We start from the raw sequence: 22,760 nt of genomic DNA on the forward strand, positions 1-22,760 counted from the left end.
AATGTTTAGCAGGCATTCTAGCAGGGGTGCAGAACTAGTAGTAAAATCTGACTGAATACAAATGGCATTGTTTATTGATAAAATTACTTGTAGTTAAAAAAAATCCTATATATGCACTAATTTTGTTATTAGATTAACTAAGAACTAAGATGATTTGTGATTGAATTATGGGGTGCAATCTTAAATGATATTGCAGCCAGTTCCATGGAATTCCACTACAGATTTTTGGCAATCTCCTAGTTCAAATAGTATTAGCAGATCATGATGGAAATTTTTTGTTTCTTTGAGTTTTTTTAAAAACGTTGTAATCCAAAAGATCTGTTTCAAGTCATTTCTTTACTCATAGTAAAGACCAGGTTTGAGTTGTTTCAGGAGAAAGTATTGAAAAATGAAACAGACAGCCACAACTTACCCACTCAGGAAAAAGCACAAGAATCACAGGACATCATTACCTGCAGTTTGTTATTTTACATGTAATGTCAAAAGGTTCTTCCAAATTCACGGTGTCTGGTATTGTCTCCAAAGAAAGCCTTACATCACCATATCCAGGAGCCTGAGAAGGTACAAGAATGTATATTCTCAGATGATGCATAGTAAACCTCAAGTTTTTACTAGTCAAGTTTTCATTTACTGCAACAAGCTTAGAATAAGAAGAATTTGAAGAAACAAAATTGACTCTTTTTGATTTGTACTCAAAAGTAGTGCTCCATCCACTACTGATGACCACCACCTTGATAGGTTTAACAATTCATTAGACAAGGATGATCTTTATTACTAAGTTTTTCAGATAGTTCACATCCATAAAGTTTGGATACCCATACACAGTTCCTGAGATCAGCTTTAGTCTAAGACCTCTCCGTTATGCACATAACAGATAAACTACGGACAACATAAGTATAGTTTTCCTGCTTAAGCCCGCTACTATTCCACAGTCTAAGAAATAAGAGATTGTTCATTCTCCTTGCCACTTCAGTCCTCCAAACGTCTGCTAAAATAGTTAATTGCCACCAGTTAGGAAGGCACATGATATGAATATTTGCCAACCAATTTTGTCAAGAGCTGAACACACTTCCTATGGTCTACTAACAAACCTGTGATAAATATCCTGTTACTACCAGTCAGGGCTGATTAAAGATGGTAACCTGCAGATAAAAAACTTTCCATTTTCAATCCCCACAAATGACAGATAAGGAAAAAAACAAGGGGAAAATTTGTCCTGCCTGACAAAGCTTAGTTGTGACACGTGTTCCAATTCTGCTAACAGAAGGACACTGCAGTAAAAGTTAGTTTACAGCTTGATTAAAAGATATACCTTAAGAGGTCCAGAAAGCCAGTGACAGGTTGGGAACAGGTTTTAGCCATATACAGTTCATTACAGGCTGAAGACAGATGACATTTTAAAGAAAGCATATTAAATTGGACATTAGAGTGAGCAAAGGGCTGCCAAACCAATGGAGACTTCAGACCAGTCAAGCAACATAAATAAGCTTGGAACCTTTCATGAAATAGAAGTAATTATCCAGCACCAGAAAAAGGCACATCTTTTCAGCTGTATTAGGTGACATGAAGGATTCTACTGGAAAAATTGTATCCAGTTCCCTAAGCAACGGGGAATTTGTCATAACATTAGACTCTTCTTTTAAAAGGTATGTTAAGAAAAAAAAACACAAACCAACAATAAAAGCAGTATTTTATAGAATAAACTTAGGAACGATTGACCAAATCAAGACAGGATCAGAGCAGATGACAAGGCCTAAACCAGTACATACCTGTTGGCCTTAACAATGAGATACCTGCGAGAACATATGCCTAGAAGTAAAAGCCTTGCCGTAGCACTTCAAGGAGGAACGTCCTTTTCATCAAAAAATTAGATAATTGCTCAGAGTATGGAATCAACTAGAAAATTCTTTGCGTGTGCTACTCAAGAATAATGTTCTTTGGACTGGTTCTAGTCTAGTCCTGGATTGAATGCCCGTAAGCAGATGGAGCACCCTTGGCATACTGTGGACACCACTCCACAAAAGCCCTCAAATTATGGTATATGGGGGTGATCCAGGATACTTGTTCCAAAAGTGCATTCCTGATCTGAACCAAAACAACATCAGAGGTAAAATTCAGGGTCTATGGGGGAAACAATGAAATGGATTAGGAGGAAAATGATGGAAAGCGAAAGGAGCCTAGAAACAGGATAATCTGGTAGCATTTAAAAGATGAGAAGACAATGAGAGGGAGTTGCACTGCAACTCAAAGAGGAAAAAACATCCAAAACCTGTTTGCTGCTTTTCCAAAGACAAATGTTGTTCAAAGTATACAAAATAACTCATGTTTCTCTGTTAATCACTAGCACAAAACAATGACGGATGACTAAAACTAATCCTGGAGTGTGGAGGCGTGTTAATCACCACTGTATTACAAGCGCAATTCTCAAAGGTTCAGCAAGAAGGGATGCAGCGTGACGGAATACTGATTTAGGGACAAGGGAAAAAAATACCTGCCTTTAAAGAGAAATTATAGGAAAGGTCCGTTGAAAATGAGTCAGTTAGAAAACAAGCAGCAAGTTTCAAAGTAACAGAAATAAAGTTACTAAGTTTTTCTAAGTTTAGAAAAAAGGGCGGTTTCTGATGTGATGGGGTTATACAGATCCTTAACACATCAATTAAAAAACAAAGAAGTTTCAGTGACTTAGCTGTGAATTTCCAGGATCCAAGTTTGCTTGCCTAGTTCCTAGTCAATGTGATTTCCCTACAGAATTGATCGATTTACTAGAAGATGGGGCAGGGGGAGAGACAGAGGCAGAAACTCAATTACAAGCTTCGTAAACTCAAAGCTTTTTTACTTCTCTCCCGTATTACACCATCCTCAATTCAAAAGATGCAAATCAGGTTTAGGCATTAGAGTAGACGGGCTGTGCAGCTGACTTAAGCAAGCTAGTAATTACAACTTAAAATTCACAAACAATTTTTAAATCGATCAGAATAGAATAGATTTTCAATCAAGACTGTGGACATGAAAAATAAATAGTATTATCCGATACATAAAAATTGTTACTTGAAGCTAAACTGTCCATATGAATTACGAAGCAGACTTCTGTGTCAACAGCATACTTAAAGGAGTTCCTTTATCAGTGCTTTTCAGTTTGTTGCCAGGTGGCATCCAAGAAGTTAATTTTATAATAACCGATGTATTTTGCTACATAGGTTACTTGATTCTGGCAATTCAAGTGCACAATTCATTAAGTTATGCTGTTCGGTGCTATGAAAAAAGATGGAGGCATGTTACGTGCCAGAAAACAAATCCTCAAGAAAACAAAAAATGTTGCCATTCACATAACCAAAAAAAAAGAATGCTTTTGTGCAGCTATAGTCCCTCGGACTAGTGGTTTTTCCACACATCACTGACCAAATGTATTGAATAACTTTCTCAAATATGTATAGAAACACGTGAATTCAGAATGAGGTCCAGAAAGTAAGCAGCTTGAACTTTTCCTTCAAGTCATTATTAAATTGTTCATTGAGTTGCCTTAAAAATGGATGCTAAGTTAAACTGATGTTTAAGTTAAACTTACCATTCTTTGGAGCTGGCTAGTTTGCAGCCTTCCTCGTTCACCCAGATTAGTTTTCCATACAATGTCCAGTTTACCAATCACTGTTACACCTTTTATTACTCCAGCTTTTTCTGCAAATTCTTGTTTTGGTTTTAGGCAGTATAAATATTGACGTGTATCCATAGGTTGTAAATAAGTCCTTGACCCAAAAGTAGACTCACTAAAAGAAAAAAATATTGGGTCTTACGCAGTTTTTTTTAGGAAGACTTAAGAGCCCAACCTTTTTTCCCATCCCTCACCAGTCTTACTCTGTGTGTGTATTTTATTCATGGCAAAACACATTGAATTTTTTTTTTGTTTTCACAACAGAAAACAATTCTAGAATTTACGTACCATCGAAGATGAAGGGGAAAAAAAATTACTCATCTGAGCCAGAGAGAACCAAGGTGGAAATCCACTTTGCTACATTATCATTTATTATCTGGCATCTTAGCATTTAAACAATGCTTTTAATTTTACTTTTGCTATTTGGTAAATCTCAGTGTCACAAGCTTAAGACCCCCATTCAGGACAGACGCAAACACTTTGTAAGAACAATGCTCCACTATGCTGCAGGTGAACCCTGTGACAGGCAAGACAACAGAATTTTCACTTCAGCCCCAACGCAGAAATACCTAAACATCACTTCCTCCAAAGACCGAAGCAATAGCAAAGCACAAACAGCCAAATTTAACTTCTACCCAGATACCACAAGCTTTTGTATCCACAACAGTTTACTGAACACAGTAGAAAATTCTTCTCATATTTGGTGTTTTACTAATTCACACCAAAAGGCATTTAATTTATTTCAGCATGATGGATTTTTATTTTTTAAGATCCCATGAGAGCGTTCCACCAATTCACGCTGACTGCTGCCTTGCTAGGTCTTGATTAGAACAATTGAAAACAGTTACCAGTCTACCAGAAGGAAGCAAGGACAAGTCAGATGATCTGTGTGTACATATTTAGCCTTACAGGATCAAGTCAGAACCAGACGGGATTTAAATTTTACATAGGAGATACTGAAGTAGTAGGTTTTCATGCTACCATGTCATCCATGTTACCAAATATTTGAGGACTGAGCTGGATATTTCTCTACTAGGTAGAATTACAAAGTTGTAAGAATAGTTTCTATAAAAAGAAAACTGTAACAGCTTTTCTAGCTGAATACGTAACAGGACTTTGATCTTTTTAATGAAAGTACAATCCTTCCATTACAGACGTCTTGCAGAGTAATGATTATATCTCATCAAATCACAAAATCAAGGCAAATATCCTGAATTTGAACATACCTTTCCCCTGCTGTGTCAACCGTGTTCAGTTCTGCAACATTGTACATCATAGATGGCTCTAAAGAAACCTTCTCCATAAACATTGGAGAGGTCGTGATATTCTGAATCTGAGCTTCCAGAAACACTTCATCTGTCTGAAAAAAACCAAAAGTGCGAGTTCATTAAAACGTGATTAGTGTTCTTAAAAGGAGTAGAGAGTCCTATTGTTAAAAAAAAGTCACATGTGTTTAGTTCATGCCTGCAAATCAAATTAATTAATGCAAGAAAAAACCTTAATCCCAGTAACAAGAGGAGCAAAAGTGTTAGTCAACAGGTATCTTGCCAAACAATGGATGTGGGATAATTTTGCTATGTTCTAGCTATTGCTTATTTGTAATGGTCACCACTTCCCAAGACTTTTATCAACTCAATAGCAACTCAAGTTTTAATCTGAATTCTTAAAAAAGAAAAAAAAAATAGAATAAATGGTAAGGAATTGCAGTGCACAACAACATGCCATGCCAGATTACTAGTGCATCAAGCTCTATAAAAAAATTAAAATAAGTGTGTGTGTTTTTCTTTAACTGAAGCAAAATAGTTCAGGTACATGCTCTAGGAATTTATTATAATTCTGAAAAACATTGACGTACTGGCTAAAAAGCAAAAACCAGCCTCCTCTCTCACTCAGCTGCATCATGCCAATGGTTACCAGTATTATATGCATCCAACAGTTTAACTGGTGTTCTACCTTCAAAACATCCTGTAAGACATATCTGTTAAATTAAGCTAATGCCTGAAGATGGTATATAAGGACCAATTCTAGCACAGGAACAAAAGCTACAGACTATTAAACTTCAGAAACTGAAAAATCAAGGAACTAGAGCTGTGGAATTGCAGACCAGTGAAGTCACTTTGCAGCTGTCAAATCTCAGGATAGAGTAATTACCTAAGGCTCAGACTACTAGAGACATGAGCCCCTGGAGAAGTGAAAAATAAAACGAAAGAAGTGCCAATTAAAAAGAAAAAAGGAGGAGGGTACCAAATCTGCATTTACAGGGGAGTTATTCATAGAATCATAGAATGGTTTGGGTTATTCAGGCAGTTGGACTAGGTGGTCATTGTAGGTCCCTTCCAACTGAAATATTCTTTCCTATAAATTCAGTATGAAGCAGCTTAGGTATTTTGTTATGATAAATTAAAAAAAAAAAGTATTTTTATGGGGAAGGTGGAAGGAAGCTTACAGTTTCTTTTTAATCAGTGTAAATAAATGATTTCATTATACAAGTGGAGTCCTGCTTGTAAATTACAAAGTGAAAGTGGGACAAAATAGTAAAAATATTTTTAGTCTCAAAAGGCATTCTGTTAGAAGAAGAAACACAGAATGGTACTGGAACTATTTGTTGTGCCTTATAAGCATGTTAAACACAAAACAGATGATAGCATATATATAGTTATGAAAACTGTGCAAGTGCCATGAGTTAGGGACAGACCTCAGGCTTGCAGAAGGAACTGGAAATAACCCCAACTAAAACATGGCTCTCATTACTACTACCACCTGACTGTCACTTAAATTGATACTGTTTATATCCCATAAATCCATTGCTCAAAGTGTCCATTTACCCAAATTTTAGTTGTTTTCAATGCAGCAACCATAGGCAGAAATTTAGAAAAGGCTAATTTGAAAGAGAAGAAAAAACAAGCAGCATAATGAAAAAGCAAATTAGTTTTTGTGTTATTCCTAAATTGGTTTAATATCACGTTTTTTTAAAAAGAATAAAAATCCTTAAGTACTTCAGAAGAATGCACTTTATTTTAATACAAGGCACACCTTAAAAGTGAAATCAGACTGCAGAAGCATCATACTAACTCAACAACTGTTACATGCAGTTAAGAGTTGGAAAGTGCAGTTCCAGCTAGCGAAAGGAAGGAAGAACATCCAACTGCTGCTCTCTCCTCAAACCCACTGTCTCCACCAACCAGGCGTGAAAAGTTGCGTCACAGCTTACCCAAGTGGTGCTGTAGTAAAACCTACATTTCTATGAGTCAAAAGCAGGAAAATTTTAGAAGGGATTAATTCCCATTTTCAAATAATGAATCTAGTCAAACTTTGATGAGGTAATTTACAGGAGGACCCCCACAAGCAAGAGTCTGTAATAAGCAGCTTTTAGTTTCAACAATGGGTGTTAAAGAAAGAGCTAACCATTTAAATGATTAGCTGCGCATATAAAGGTGAGAAAACATCAGTTCATGATATGCAGAACAAACATTGCTTTTCCATTATGTTTTTAAAAGAATGTTAACAAGCACAGAGACAGATAGGCAATTAAAAAAGCATACATATTTATAAAAAAATAAATAAAAATTACCACAGAACTGAGGTCACTCTAATGGGAAAATAAAAAAAGAACACATTAGAGAAATTAGAGTTAAATGTTAAAGAAAAAGGAGGCTAACTTTCAAACAAAATGCATTTCTGCATTTTTTTTGCACCATCTAAACAAGATAGCATTAGTAAGACAGAAACGTAAATAAAAATGGATGCAAACAAAGATGACAACTACATTTCTAATAAGTTATAGCTAGTATGGTTACATGGTTCACTAGCTTTGCTTCAGAACCAATCCAAAGTAGAGCCTAAGGCACACAAGTCACAGATAAGATATGGTAGAACAAACTGACCCAAAAAAGAGAGTTAGTTTTTGAGCAAGTTTAAAGTTTGTCCTGAATTTAAATCCATGCAATGGGTTGTATATGAAATGGAAAAACAGTACTTGTTATTTTACAGATAATTTGAAGTATCCACATACATAAGGTCTCAAAATAAAATTAATGTGGGAATGTGTAGCAAAGCTACAATACTGCATCTTATAGGCAAGTTAATCAGGAAAAACTACTTTTTGAATATCCATCATTCCAAAAACCCAACTTCAATTGCAAACTTTGTTTTCTTAAAGGTCTGCATATTTGCCTCCCCTATGCATGTTTGCAGGAGCAGAACCTTTTACTGTGCCTTTTCCAAGGCACGCCAGAGTCACTGAGAGACCTTCTATAGATTGGGGCAGGTAATTCAATCTCAGGGTTGCAGCAGGTTAGGGCGACAGGGCATGCGTTCTATGCACGAATTTCAGTGATCAACTTGATTTGAATGCTACTGCAATACGAGCAACAAGCAAGAGAATTAAAGTTCAGCATCATTCCTTGCCTTAGAAAAAAATTAAATTAGGGATTATAATTTCTAGTAGAAAATAATTTTATTGACAGACTTTATAAATAGATAACATCAGATCTGTAATATTAATGGCAACTGTTTAACTGTTTAGTCAACCTTTAAAGACCTTTCGTTAATTAATAACTGACACATACCAATTTTTCTTCTCCCCTGCTCCCAAGGATACAGTCTTTCTTAATATTCAGGATGAAGGTCTTGGTACTTTGACAGCACCATAGTATCACATACAACACCTAACCAAAGACTTATTTCTAGGTTTTTAAATTTTATTTAACTTCTGTGGTCACAACACATAACAGCACTTTATATACTTTCAGAAATGAAATATGAATGGTACTATATCAGTTTGCTAGGCAAATGAAAATTGCTTGGTTAATATCACCCAAAATCTTAAAAAAATTTTTTTCAATCAATCATATGGATACTATGATAATGGGAGTTGCATAAATTCCTGAGCAGGAAGAACAAAAGGCACCAAATCAGCCTTTTAAAACTTTTACAGGGGTGAAAAAAACAAACCCAAAAACCCACAAATACCAGCTCAGACACTGAAGATCTTTATCATGAGGAATTGGTGGCTAACTGGGAAATGGAGTTTATGAAGGCCCTTATAAGGCCAGTCAGTAAAACAATTTTGTAAGAAAAGAATACTTTTGACCTATGTCAAAAATTTGCCAAGAGTTTACCTCAAAGAGGTTTTTATTTCCATATGTTGTGAAGTGTTTCAGCAAAAAACAAAATTTATATAGAGAGATGGCAACATTTAATTTAAGGTGTCTGTCCCTCTTTCCCCTAACAGATATTTTCTGTCCGAAACAATAATATAATCCATGCACAAAATGGGGGTTTATTTTGTTCCCAGAGGAATTATCTATTTTCTTAGGATTATTTTTATTCTTAAATCACAGCAGGAGACATTCCCAGACATTCCCACTTACAGATAACACCAGTTCTATAAGGCACTGAACTACGTGCTTATGTTCTGACCCTACTCAGGTATCTCACACCTGGTCAGCCTATCAAGGATTGAAGCCTGTGGCCTAGACAGATGTACCAACATATTTGTAGGGAAATGTTTTTCTCTGTACTACGATATTTAAATCGCTTATGACCTATGCCTTAATTTATCTAAATAAATTACACTCTCTATATTAAATATCTCATAATTTACATGCTATTAATTCACAGCAGAGGAAAAATCTTTATGGAAAATTTCCTGCACAACTCTGAACCAGACAGATCTTCGCATCTGGAATACTCATTTGTAGAGCAGAAATTCTTATCTGTTACTTCTCCTTTTTGTTTTCTCTATTGACACTGTCAGGAAGGGAAAGAAATACAGCCTTCACACCTCTATAGCCATCATCTTGCATGATGAACCCCAGGTGTGACTATGATGGAGATAAATATTTAGAAAAATAGGTTTGCAGACTCTCTGCTTTTCTACATGCAAATTCACAGCACATATCTGCTTACTTAAGAACAAAGAGGACAGCAAAATATCTTCTACTTAGCTTAAGTTATTTTTCAAATTGCCAAAATTCCATATATTTTCTTCTCCTCTCACTGACACTTTGGTCTTTTTTCTCCCATGTACTATTCACTGCAACATAAAATGCCTACAACTTCACTCTATCTTTTAAACTATTTCAAACAAACTGTTTAAGAATGCTAATGAAGGTTTTCAATGAAATGACTAGGAGTGTAAGAGCTGGCCATATTTCAGGGGTTATGAAAAAAGTTTAAAACTCATAATGGAAGCTCTCAAAGTACTTTGCAAGTATTAGTCTGAACTTCATACAAACAATGCAGAATACGGTACTCACAAAATTAAGCTACTTGCTCAGTTTCACAAAGCAGTTAAGTGATAATGATGAAAACAAGCGTCCCAACTTCCTACGTAATGAGATATTGTGGAAGCTGATACCCTATAACAGATCTATGTAATACATATATCCACAGGGAATGTCTATAAATAAAAAGAATGCTGTATGTAATTTGTAAAAGTTTCCACTATCTGTGTCAACTTCAGTTAAAATTCTTTCCCATTAATAGCTAAAGACAGATGCCGAAGTATGTCCGAATAAATATACATGGCATATATAAGGTCATTTAGTTTTGAAGTACTGTGTATAACTGCTACAAACCTAAACATAAATTATTGAACAGTTTCCCCAAGGTAAATACGACCCCTCTGTTCAATAATTCAAATTTACCCAACCTGGTAAATTATTATCTGTTTTGTGAACAATCCCTTACAGTAAGTACTCTATCAGCCTAAATATACAAGCAATAACGGAAAACACTTGAGTTTACCGGAAAGCAGAAAATATGCAAATTGCTGGTCAATTGCATTAAGGTCCTAGCATGTCTGCCTTAGTTACGATCTCTTTCCCTCTCCTTCATCAAAAGTACATTTATTTTCACACTAAATTATATAAATCCCCACCTATGTTTTTCCCTTTAGAACTGATAATTTTTCTCATAACCATTCGTGCTTAAGAAGCTCTTTGAATTTAATCTAACCACCTAATGTGAAGTAATAGACCCAGCACTCACCAAAACAAACAGAAATACACACAGATCTCACTTACCTCAGCATTGTAGAATTTGGTTTTCACATCTAGTGGTTTAAGAACCTGAATTAAATGGAAAAAGATAGATTGACAATTGGTTTCTCAGACAACTTCACCATAGAGGCATGACTTAAACTTCACTTCTTTCTTTATAAGTGCTAGGATCTTTAGGATCTTTACTACAGTGTTATTTCTCTTTTTTGATCTTACACAGAACAGGTGCATAATGGAATATATAATACAATCAACTCAGCTAAAACCTCACAATTCAGAGTATATACTTGCTGCTTCTTATTTGCACACTTGGCTGCTTTACTACGAAGCAGTTTTCTCAGACTGAAAACAAATACTTCTCCATCTAAGCACTGGCCTCTTATGAAACTAGATGAATTCAGTGCACTAAGTAGATCCATGTCTTTAAAATAACATTACATCCATCTTGTATCCTGAAGTGGTCTGCACTTGCTTTCAAGAGTAATAACCACGTAATATTTACACGTCCTTCAGTGTTCTGCCGCAAACAAAAGTTGCTAAGGGCTTCTCTAAAAAATTGAATAGAGAACTATTCATGTGACTAGCTTAAGCAACAAACTATTGCTAGGCTTCACTTCCCTCTTGAAAATGCAACTATTACAAAAAATAAAAAGCCAATGAATCATTTTAATCTCATGAGATTAAATCAGTAAGAGAAAACATTTTTGTGATATAAAAGGTGAAAATAAAGTGTTGGTTTTTTAAGTGCTTGAGTTTCATGCATAAAGCCACTACAGTTTACACATTCAAATACAAAATGGATATACACTGATGTAACTGAAAGAATTAATCTTCTATTAACACTTGTAATGAAACTAATTTAAATTATCTTGCTGAAGACATTTACTTCCCTTTATGCAGGGAAACTCTTCTTTTGTTTACATATGAGTGTACTGCATCCTGAGATACCCCTAAAGTTCCAAGTTGTGAACAAATCTCTTAGCCCTGAAGAATTAAAGATTAAAAAGTAGTCTTCACAGAGATTTTTGCATTATATCATGCATAATGTTCAAATCTCTCAAGTAATCATCGCTATCTCTCTCTAGTCAGAAAAGTAAAAACTTTTATTTAGGTGTTTGTTGGTTGAGTCGCTTTTTACACCAAATATTTTGCTTCAGTGGGCTTCCTATTAATTTCCCTAAATGCTGATGTTTTCTCGCTTTCCGATAAACAAAGTCTTTCCATTCATTCCAGTAAATTTCAAGTGGCATTCCAGTAAAAATCAAATAATTATTATGAGGTTCACATGCCCTCCCCCGTCCCAAACCAAATAACAACCAAATCTTAGAAAGAATCATTCTTTCTCCATATAAACATAATGCTGTTAAATACTCAGAGGAATCTCTGGAACAAAAAGGCACTATTGATCAGTGTTAAACTACATATAATAGTTGAAAAAGAAGCTGTTTAAAACCAATTGTAACACCTGATCAACTTAAAAGATCCTAGAAAGCATAACTGAAAAAATAGAGAATATGTCACATGAAAATTCATAGGGAATGATTTCCCAGGGATTGCCTGGAAACACCTTTGGCTAATCAATATCTGCCATTTCAAGGCCTGCAAGTACTAAGAGCACTCAGGTGTTCTTTATCTGTAGTGCATGGTAATTTAGCCTTCTAAAGACTGAAATGCTTTTTTCTGAAGTATCTAGATAGAACACTAGAGAAGAGTGAAATGAAATCACGTGCAAAAGATATAGGTCTCCTGTATCGCCAGACACTCTGTGAGAGCATCTAAAAATTTATTCAGTAAAGCATGTCACCTAATCCTCCATTCTATGGGAAAGAGCCCATAATTATCCAAATCTCAGCATATTTCTCTAAAAAGTAAACATCCATTACATACACAGCTAAAATAGACTCTCCTGCCAGAACCAATCCACAGATAACAGCAATTTCCTGCTTTCCTCAGTTACTCTAATCTTAAGTCTTGAAATTCACTTGGTGGAACAAAAGATTTCAACTCTATCAATTACTTCTGTGGACATTAGACATAACACATTAGACTGCTTTGCTTAGATTGCTTTAAAAAACAAACCACTAACTTTCAATTTAAAAAACAGTTGCACACAATAAAAGGCAAATCAGAATTTTACAATCTAAGCTCAAAGGTTAGATGTGTCAAAGTCAGAATGAACAATACTTGTTCTCTTTGAAAATAATCATAAAGCTGGCTGCTATAAAAAGTTTTTTTTAAAGAGAAGAATTTTCTTTCTCAATAAATGAATAAAAATGGTAAGATGTAATATTTAGTATTTATGAATTGTTCAACTGCATGGTATTTAGAAACCATCAGTTCATGTGAAGATTGAAGCAATATTTTTTATCAATTCACTTTTAAAAGTTGAATGGATTTTTCGTGTGTAAAAGTGCTTCTGAAGTATCAAATTTTTTAAAATGGGTTTTCCAGATCCACCCAGTTATTGGAGTAGAATACTTTGGGCAATACCTGAAATTTGAAGAACTTCCTGAAGTACATCTTCTCTCCTGTTTGCGTAGTATAACTTACTGCACAAACTAAGCTGAAAGAAACAAATTTTTAAAAAATAATTTTGAATTACTTTAAATTTTGTGCCTATATCGAAGCAGCAACAGATTAGCATGCATGTGCTGCAGTTTCATATGAGCTCATTTAATCATAGAAAAATTTAAAACCTTACATGTGCGTTCCTATCTCTTTTACTTCATGATGGATCACATCATCAATGCAACAGTCAGGTTTAAGTTCTGCCACTGCAGCACTAGAAGCTGAAAGGTTCAAGCGCTGAGAACTTGTCTGAAGATCAGCCTGGGGACAGAAAAACAAAGCATTGGTTAGAACTGCAGCTGCTTAAAGCAGTCTAAAGAAAATAACTTACATTATAAAGTACCAGGTTTCACTGAGCATTATGTACCTTACATGTTTTTATACATACAATTAAGACATGTTAAGACAACGACATACTTGTCAAAGCTAAAGACAAGTTCTAAAATGTATATAAATGGTCCAATCCTTTAAGATGCAGCTTATAAAAATCTCTATTTACTTTTTACATTGAGTTTCATAATGACTTCTCGAATTTCTATTCTCAATGTATTATTTGTTCAGCAGAAAATGCAAAAACCTGACGCATTAGAAATGAACTAATTTGAAATATAAGAAAAAGACAAGTCAATGCATGCTTCACATATACTTGCTTTGAAGACTCCATTGAAAATTAAAATAAGCAAATATAACTCCAATTTTTTAGCCATGGAAATTTTGCTACACCAGTTCTCCAGAGAAGCTTCATAACATGTCTATTTATTTGATACAATCCTAGTTTTTAATTTTAATTTTTAAAGATCTCTATCATGATTTCTATTTTTGTGTCTTATTGTTTCCAATTTCCAGGTTTATTTTCTGGTTTGGAAAAAGTGACACATATTTCCTGAAGTCTCTGTATTAGCATTAAACAAGATTTTGTCAGAAATCATACCCAACATTTTATTTTTTTATAAATCCAGTAATTATATTTATTTTCACATACCTTCACCAGTATGTCCTTGACAACTTGATTACTATCATTGTGTACGCTAATGTAACTGGAAAATGTCTCTCCCAGAAATATATTTCTGTGTTTAAAAAAAAAATAAAATATTTAGTAACAGATATTTAAAAAAAAATAAAGGGGTTTCAGTGAAATGTTCTCTAAGTTCTAATTAAAATATATATACACACATGTGCACACACACGTGTTTGCCAAATCACATCCTAGAAGTACGCTGGCATTTTCACAGCCATACTTCTAAACCTCATCCTTCAAAGACAAACAACTTCAAAAGAGAACAAACAAGTCACAATTTGTTTTCTAGATAAAAATCTGAGAAGAATAAGAAGATGGCTTACAGTACCCACAAAAATCAATGTAATAAACTCTGTAGTATAAGATGTAGTTTACAGTCATGCATTACATTAGAAATTCACCTACAGCTGCAAACTTCTTTCAACTGTCAATCCTCATTACATTCAGAGTCAGGCTGCAGACAAGGAATATCAGGCAGCAAAAATTCATATATTATGTCACATTATAAATCAAGCCACGTTATTTTTATAACAATTGAACATCTCATTGCATAACAATGATGTTCAAAAAGAATGAAATGTAACAAACACATCAGTGTTAAATGAATCCTAAACCTTGCATGTTACAGTTACAATAATTCATTCTTACCCAAAATTTTGAGGCAAAGTCAGCATTTCTCCTAGCATCAAAGTTTCTGCTCCCTTTACAGTAGAAGGATCATCTTTCATGAGCTGATTAAACAGATTACCTGTAGAAATATCAAATTACTAGTATCTAAATATTTGTTAAGTCTAAAGCTTTGTCTACATTCAAGTTATGACACTTAATCACTTATTTAGATGTAACTTAATTTAGGCACACTGATTTTATAACCAACTTCTTTAGGGATGAAATACATATCTATAGGTCTGCTTATAAAATATAACTTACTTCCAGGCACTCATGTCCAATAAATCATTCAGTATACATACTGAAGGGTGCAATCCCACAGGCATTGCTCAAATTAACATTAAAGGGAAATTCTGCCTAAGTACATTACATAACGGAACTAATGAACCCCACTTACTTTCTTCCCCCGCTTGCTTTGTATATCCACACAATCCTCTTTTCTCGAATCTTTCCTTTGCCTCTTTCTTATACTTGACTTCTAGTCTGCAACTATTACTGGAGGACAACACAGGGATTTCCAATTTATGACTGTACACCAATTCAAAACCAGTGATTCTTGCAAAATAATTTTCCATAGAACATTCATGTGTTGGTTCTAGTTACCACAGCATTTTCTACAGATAAAGACAGTAAAGACAAACTTGCTACAATTACACATTTCTCTCTCACAACTGCCTTCCATCTTGTGTGTTAATTGCTCAGACTTCAAGGTCACATGTTTGCAATATCATCACCAAGCTTTCAAAGCTGTAGGTCAAGAGCTGTAGAGTGCACCTTGGTATTTTCCTATAGCCATTACCTAACATAAAATATATTGCTGTTTCAGATTATCGTCTATGGGAGGTCTAAGATTTCTCTGACATCTAAGTCGCAGATGCTCGCATTGCTTAAGTGTAATAATATGTAATACATACATAATAATCAGTCTGTAGAAAAGACATTACCTGGCAAATCTCTTTCTTCACAAGTCACCGGAATATTTGTGAATAAAGTAGGTTTGGTTAGCCTCATCACTGCAAAAAGCAGAAAATAAACCATAGGTCAATGAAACAAGGTTTTAAATTTTTTTTTTATTTTTTAAGTATAATTTTGTCTTGCTCTCCTTACACCAAAAATCCACCAAATCTTAGCCTGAAAAACAGTAACACCTTTTTAGATCACCTGGCCTTTTTCAATATAACTAATTCCCTGCTGCTCTGAGATCCAAGAGCACTGGTGATGCCACTGCTCCCTCTTGCTTTATTCCCCTGGTGCGCCAACATCTACCGCTTTCAATCTTATGTGCTAATGGTCTTATACATGTTACAGTTCAGCGCTTTGTGGAGTTCAGAAGTGTACTAGTTTCATTTTTTGTGGACTCTTCTAGTCTAAGTGCCTGTTCTGTGATCCTGGTTGGTCTAGAATGGGAGATGATGACTATACGGACCCTTTCAGTCAAACTCGAGACTATAAAGCATTGCTTTTACACCCGAATCTCCAAAACATACGCAAAATAGAGTTACAACTCTAAAAGCCTACATTATTTATACAACCACTTTTTCTTTTAGTCATGAACTTTAAACTCAAACCAGCAAAACCAACACAAAAACTTCAGGAACACTCACACAAACCTATTTTATCAATACTGACAAAATCAAAATCATTAAGATCTTGCTATTAAAAGACCTCTACTTCAAGAAAGTGCTATTTTCAAAGGCTATTTTAACACAGAATATTCAAAATTACATTATTTTTATTTGTATTACAGATTTAAGATGTCGCATCTTAAATAAATTCCTCCCTATTTACGTAAACCAATGGCCCTAATCTTGCACATACATTCTCATGAAAGCATTCACATGGAACAAAGTTTAGCATTTGTAACCTTAGATGTTGATCTGAATATGTAAAAATTATTGATTTGTTTTTCTTTGAAATTCAACAAACATAAAACCATACAATTTCTGAAAACTAAAGCTAAAAAATAAAAAGATTTCTCTTGACAGCAACAAGTTAATCAACACCCTTGCATTGACACACGTATTGTGCTTTTATCTTTATTGTACTTCTGTACATCTTATATGTCTCATCAGCATTCACTGTTTCCAGCTGTATAAAATATTCAATTATTTCAACATACATTTGGGTGTAGCAGGCTGTATTGGTTCACAAGAACTTACACTACCATACAGCAGACCTATGCTCATTTTTCACAAAATAAAGGTAACACCTTCCCTTTGTTACCATGAAAAGTTGAAAAACATGATCTCTGAGGGTTAAAACTACAAGATAAATAAAAAGCCTCATAATACGCAAAACTGAATAAATGGAGAACCAGAGTCAGCATTGAAAATGAAAAGATAAAACACTGAATTATATATGCATATGAACCAAGCATTTCTGGAAGAATACAAACTGAAAGTCTGGATTTCAGCTTGTACATTGGTGCTACCCAAGACTAATAATCCTGAGGGAAACCAAGTGTGGTGTTCATTTTTTATTACACGACAGCTATCAAGCTGAAGTGCTCACAGCTAGCTCTGCGTGTATCATTATTCATGTACAAGCTAACCCAAAGCAGCAGAAAGCTGACAGCTACCACTGAACAGTGACACTGATCTCTCCTTCTGTTTAGTAAGATGTTTGTTTAGCTCTTTTGTCAGTATATTAAATAAATATAGTGGGACTGTGTTATTGGCGGTTACTTAATTTTATTCAAATCTACTGTAAGCCCATATAAAATAGTACCTGCTGACTGTTTCTAAAGGAATAGTTACAGATCAAGTTTACTCATGTTTAAGACAGTAAATAAATAGATCATGGAATTAAGTCAAAACACCAAGAAATTAAGATATGTAGATTATCGTATTTAATAGGACTACTAAATCAGTATTAGAAAATATTATATCTTTGCAGGATGACCTCTCATCTCTTTTCTTTTAAGATCCTAGACACAAAGCACAACATTAAATAAAACTCAAATCACACTGCATTCTACTCCATTTTACCTTTAAAAATGCTGACGCACAAAGAAGCTCTGTTACTACTAGTGTTAAGCTCAGAAAAGTTATTTCCGTGAAATAAGTTTGTTATATAAGCTTTAAAACAAATAATGATCCTCAGTTACTCCAGCCAGCATTTTACATCAATTTTGCTAAGTGGTAATATTAAATGTCACAAACACCACAAATATCAATATAAGGCCCCCTTAACAATCAAAGTTTAGAAATATATGTCAATGATCCAAACTGAGCAGTATCCTTAATTTTAAACTACAAAAGAACATGTAATTCCTATAACAAAATATAATTATTCCAACATAAGGATGTCATCAAAAGAAAATTCCAAGTAAAAATCCACGGGGATTTTATGCAGTTTTTACAGAGGGATTTACATTATGCTTATGTGCACTTCTATTTGACCAGTGTTAATGATAATCTAAAAATCTACAAATACCATTCACTTATTTTCCCCCTTTTCCAGATGCCACAGACCTTGACCTCCATCTACAGCAAAGCTACCTGGAGTTAGCAGAGGTGCCTCAGAGAAACACATACCCTTACAGTCATATCAATTCCAGTTTAACTGCTCTGCTGACCCTCCAAACATTGAATTGAGCAGGCACAGCGTGACCTTGAACCACTTTATTTTCAGGTGACAAAAAGTCATGCTAAACTCAACCTTTTACCACCACAAAACGCATTGAAATCCTTAGAGACTTTTACCTTCCATAATCACATCAAACAGAGGTTTACAGATAGAAGTCTGATTTCTTAATTTCCTGACTTGTAGCTGGAAGTTAGTGCTTTCTTGTTCCCCAATATAATTAGAGACAAAAGACCAGAAACATCAGGGGAAAAAAATAACCTTATTACCAAAGTCATAGAACAGCAAATGCTAAGTTGTCCATTATTTTCCAGCATGAGACTTCTGAAGCTGTCATCAGTACTTCTGGGAAAGTACAGATAATGTCACTAAGACAGCACACACATGTAATAGAAAATAAGTTTGTATTTCACACGAGGGCTATGCCTTCATCAAAAAACCCCCACACACTACTTTCAGGAAATATTAAGATCTTAAAAGTCTCAGTGTCAAAAAATACTAGAGATCTTTATAGTGATTATACCAACTCACTTAAAAATATTCTTTCTTCTCCTAATTTCAAAGGGGCACAGTGCTTCACTAAATGCATAAAATTTATTATCTGACACAGCTTGCCATAATAGTCTGGAATTTTTATTTTCATTTTTTTCCTTTAGACCACCAAGGTACAGAAAAGCTATATAATGCAGTACTAAACCAAACAGAAACTTACTAATCTTAATAGAAGTATTCATAAGTCTCCTGGCAAAAGAAAGTTAAATAAATATATTATTACAGTTAAAAAAACTGCAGCAAAGTAATGTTAAGTGGTTTTCTGCTCGTTAATTCATCAGTTGTTCTAAAGTTTGTATATTCTAAGCTGCTTAAAAACCCTAGTACTTCAGACAGCAATTTTATTATGAAACTCTACCTTACAATTATAAACTAAATATAATTCCAAATTTATGTACAAGCAAATTCATTTTATCAGTAAGGCTTAGCTTTTCCCTAAGAATATTTCTCACATATTCACAGTATAATATATCACAGAAAATCCATATCTGTCCCACAGGTCTTTGGATAGTAGCATTGCAAGATGGCAGTTCATTCTGCTTGATGAGTCTATTCAGTTTTATCCAGATGTCCTCCAAATTCTGATTATTACAAATAGACTGTTCAATTGTCCACTTTGCTCTATAAAATGCATGCAGTTTTAGTCTCTCCAAATTGCTTTGCAGTTCTTGAGATAAAGGAAGAATCTTTTCTTTAAGCTTAGGGCTAGGGAGAGAGACACTCCAAGACCTTTTCAACTTTTGTTTTCCATTAGGTGGTGGTTCTCCTTGATTCTCCAAGTTAATTGGTCTGTGAACAGTTTGTGCGTGGATTAAAATCTGTCCATGTTTCATGTTAGACTGAAACTCAAGGAGATTTTTTGTGCAGTCATAATCAGGAGATCCTGTAACATATTCTGAAGGTGTAGAAAGCTGTTTCAATTCTTCTGCTTCCTCACAAGAAATAACAGGTGGCTGCTTTTTTGGTTTCAGGGGAAGTCCGTATAAATCATTTGGAAACCAGGGTGTAAATCTTGGTAATTGACGAATAGGAAACTCCCTCAGTGCTGCTTCTGCAAGTTTCTGCAGTTTTATTAGATCTCTCTGATGTGGTCGATAATGCAAGACCACTTCCATACTTGTTACAGTAGAAATCCAGTTATTCTTAGGAAAAGGAACAGTCTCTTGATTAGGATTCTCAAATCTAGACTGAAAGATCTTATTTACAAGAATTTCCTTGTCCCGTGCTGCAAAGATCTGTGGAAAACAGGACCTAAAGCAGAAGTATTATAAAAAAATAAGATACTACCATATTAAGAAAATCATTGCTAGGATATTTTACAAAAAAGCAATATGTAGTAAAAATAAGCACGATATATACCATAACATTCTCCTTTATCCAGGCTGAACATTAGCAACATTCCATCATTACCAGCATAACTTTAGCACGCTGAACATTAACTGTATGCACGCAATTTACTCAACACTGTCCTTCCCAAGAGTATTCTCTTACTGTCACCATGTCATACCTGCCATTAGTCTTGCCATATTGCTGTGATGCGTATTAAAAGACATACAATTACTACTGGCTATTTTCTCAAATTTACCAGACAAATCTTTTTTTTTTTTTAAAGAGTGTTTTCCTCCTACACTTCAACATTTTGTGCCAGGGCATATAAATCAACTAGAAAACATGTGTGGTACAAACACCCCTCCTAAAACAGTACTGACCAATATAGCAGTTTTTAAAGTCAGAAGTTGAAAGGGAAGTGCTATAGGCAAATTAAAGCTGTCTGCTTCCATTTCATATCAGAACTACGCATTTATTTTTAGTCTCAGAGATTCCGAGCAATACATGCAGCCAACCTTTTAGTCCCTAATTTAAGGATCTGGTAATTCCTTAATTTATTAGATTTTAGAATAACTAAAAGACTCATTAAGTCCTTAAAAACTTTAAACTTTCATAAATCATTGCTTTCTTTTACACAAATATTAGATTAAATGTGTGTGTAGAACTACAAAGACTACTATGAAACATAACATGCACTCTCTTGCTCTCCTGCTTTTCGCCCTTAACAAGTTTGCAGTCACTTCAGGTTTCCTGCCAGAGATCAGCAACATACAATGACATTAAAATCAATAAAATCCAAGATTTTTTTTAAATAGGCACAATGTAAAGAAACCCTGATACCTTTCTCACTTCTTTTGCAAAATCTATAGCCCAGACACTGTACCAAATTCAACAGAAGCCCAAGGATTGTACTAGTTTCTTACAAAAGCAATATGATCCATCATAAAAATTTTTTCTTTGAATTAATTACTATCAAAATGCATTTTAATGTCAGCAGCTGATAATGTTTCATGTTCTCAGGTTTGTGGGTTTATTTCGTGTGTGTGTACGTACATGAAAAAAGGGCTTGTTGATCTTTGAATTATTATATTGAATTATAATTCCACATATTATAATAATGCAATTATTATTTGATATATTATACTATACTGAATTATAATTCAATATATTGTATTATTATTATATTGAATTTTACATGCAGATACCATTAAAAACTCTCTCCAGCAGTGTTGTAAAACTAGTAAGTGGGCAGAAGACAGGGTCTGAAATCATCTACACACCTGCAATACTTTATCCATCACTGATTTAGAATGGTTGCAGAATTAAGATTTTAACCAACTATTTATTACTCCTACTTAACTAGCAGCATTTATTTTACAAACACGGTCAGAAGAAAAGAAAGTATTACTTTCACAAGGTGAAAGTAGATTCAGGCTTTTCAGTGTTTCAGCTGCTGACCTACTGGTACCCAGAAATGCCAGCAGAAATGATCAAATCCTTTACGGGGCTCTCTTGATTTCTGTATTAATTCTGCAAGGCATGCGAGAGACAGACACATCTTTATTTTCATTATTCGTGACTCTAAGGATATAAAGCCAGTAGCTGTGCACAAAGCTTGAGGGTAAAGGGGCAAAAGCCATTAAAAGGGAGAAAACAAATGAACGGAGACAGCAGTGGACTAGAAAGGAAACTTTTAAAAAAGGTTCTCTTATAAGCGATGAAAGCCCTGTGCAAAACGCAGACAGGTGGAGCCGCCGCGACGGCCGCACAGCCCTGTGCGGGGCCCTCTGTCACCTACAGCCTCCCCCCCGCCCTGGCCGGGCCGCTCCGCGCTCCACCTGCTTCTGAACCGGAGGGAAGAAAGCGGCCTCCCCTCCGGAGCGGACGTGGGGTTCCACCACTGGTTCGAAACCCTCTAGGCCGCGCCGCCTCCCCCCCAGCCCAGCCCGGCCCGGCCCGGTCCGGTCCGGCGCGCCCCTCAGGGCCGGCCCCAGGGCAGGGCCTGCGGAGGCCGCGGCAGGAGCGACCCAGGCGGGCACCGTCAGGCTGCGCCGTCGATACCTTTCAGAGCCAGCAGGTGTTCCTGCTTGGGCTGGTTGACGTCCATAGCACCGGCCTTCAACCCCTGCAGCAGGGCAGGCGGGCCAAAACACTGTCGAGTGGCGGAAGGGACTCGGCCGGCAGAGGCCGGGCAAACCTATGCGCAAGGCCCGGGCGCGGTAAATACCGCCGAGCCGGGAAGCGGCTGTCCCGGCATGCAGCTCGCCGCCACCACGGTGACTACAGCCCCCAGAAGGCACCGCCGGCCGCGGCCCCTTCTAAAAGGGCGTTCTGAGGCACCTCTCCCTTTGCAGGCTGGGATGTAGAGTCCTCCAGAAGCCCGGCA

General features: G+C 35.6%; 2 protein-coding genes across 6 annotated transcripts in view; both read right to left on the reverse strand.

Moving 5' to 3' along the window:
• TRAPPC13 (trafficking protein particle complex subunit 13) overlaps positions 1 to 22,569 on the reverse strand; it is a 24,934-nt gene extending 2,365 nt beyond the window's left edge. For 2 of the 4 annotated variants that reach the window (XM_054184799.1, XM_054184798.1), the window contains exons 1-11: positions 22,436 to 22,569; positions 15,853 to 15,921; positions 14,888 to 14,987; positions 14,204 to 14,288; positions 13,355 to 13,482; positions 13,144 to 13,216; positions 10,678 to 10,722; positions 7,221 to 7,238; positions 4,876 to 5,009; positions 3,566 to 3,764; positions 453 to 553 (exon numbers count right to left, since the gene is read on the reverse strand). In XM_054184799.1, the coding sequence (XP_054040774.1) occupies positions 453 to 553; positions 3,566 to 3,764; positions 4,876 to 5,009; positions 7,221 to 7,238; positions 10,678 to 10,722; positions 13,144 to 13,216; positions 13,355 to 13,482; positions 14,204 to 14,288; positions 14,888 to 14,987; positions 15,853 to 15,921; positions 22,436 to 22,481 (998 nt within the window). In that variant the 5' untranslated portion in view covers positions 22,482 to 22,569. The remainder of the gene's footprint in view (positions 1 to 452; positions 554 to 3,565; positions 3,765 to 4,875; positions 5,010 to 7,220; positions 7,239 to 10,677; positions 10,723 to 13,143; positions 13,217 to 13,354; positions 13,483 to 14,203; positions 14,289 to 14,887; positions 14,988 to 15,852; positions 15,922 to 22,435) is intronic. The other 2 variants (XM_054184801.1, XM_054184800.1) reach the window with 1 other exon arrangement.
• SHLD3 (shieldin complex subunit 3) lies at positions 18,517 to 22,567 on the reverse strand. 2 transcript variants are annotated; one of them, XM_054184807.1, is made up of 2 exons: positions 22,436 to 22,567; positions 18,517 to 20,296 (listed from the first exon to the last, which is right to left on the reverse strand). In XM_054184807.1, exon 2 carries the CDS (start codon positions 20,158 to 20,160, stop codon positions 19,411 to 19,413), a length of 750 nt encoding a protein of 249 aa, XP_054040782.1. In that variant the 5' UTR covers positions 20,161 to 20,296; positions 22,436 to 22,567; the 3' UTR covers positions 18,517 to 19,410. The 2 variants fall into 2 exon arrangements, with proteins under 2 accessions (XP_054040782.1, XP_054040783.1); XM_054184808.1 differs by lacking the exon at positions 22,436 to 22,567 and adding an exon at positions 21,783 to 21,863.
• Positions 22,570 to 22,760: the final 191 nt, after the last annotated feature.

Source organism: Rissa tridactyla, chromosome Z, assembly GCF_028500815.1.
Source record: "Rissa tridactyla isolate bRisTri1 chromosome Z, bRisTri1.patW.cur.20221130, whole genome shotgun sequence".
In the NCBI taxonomy this organism is placed as follows: Eukaryota; Metazoa; Chordata; class Aves; order Charadriiformes; family Laridae; genus Rissa; species Rissa tridactyla.

Coding starts and splice junctions, on each gene's coding strand:
- SHLD3 (XM_054184807.1), bottom strand. CDS start 20,160: ATGGAAGTGGTCTTGCATTATCGACCACATCAGAGAGATCTAATAAAA.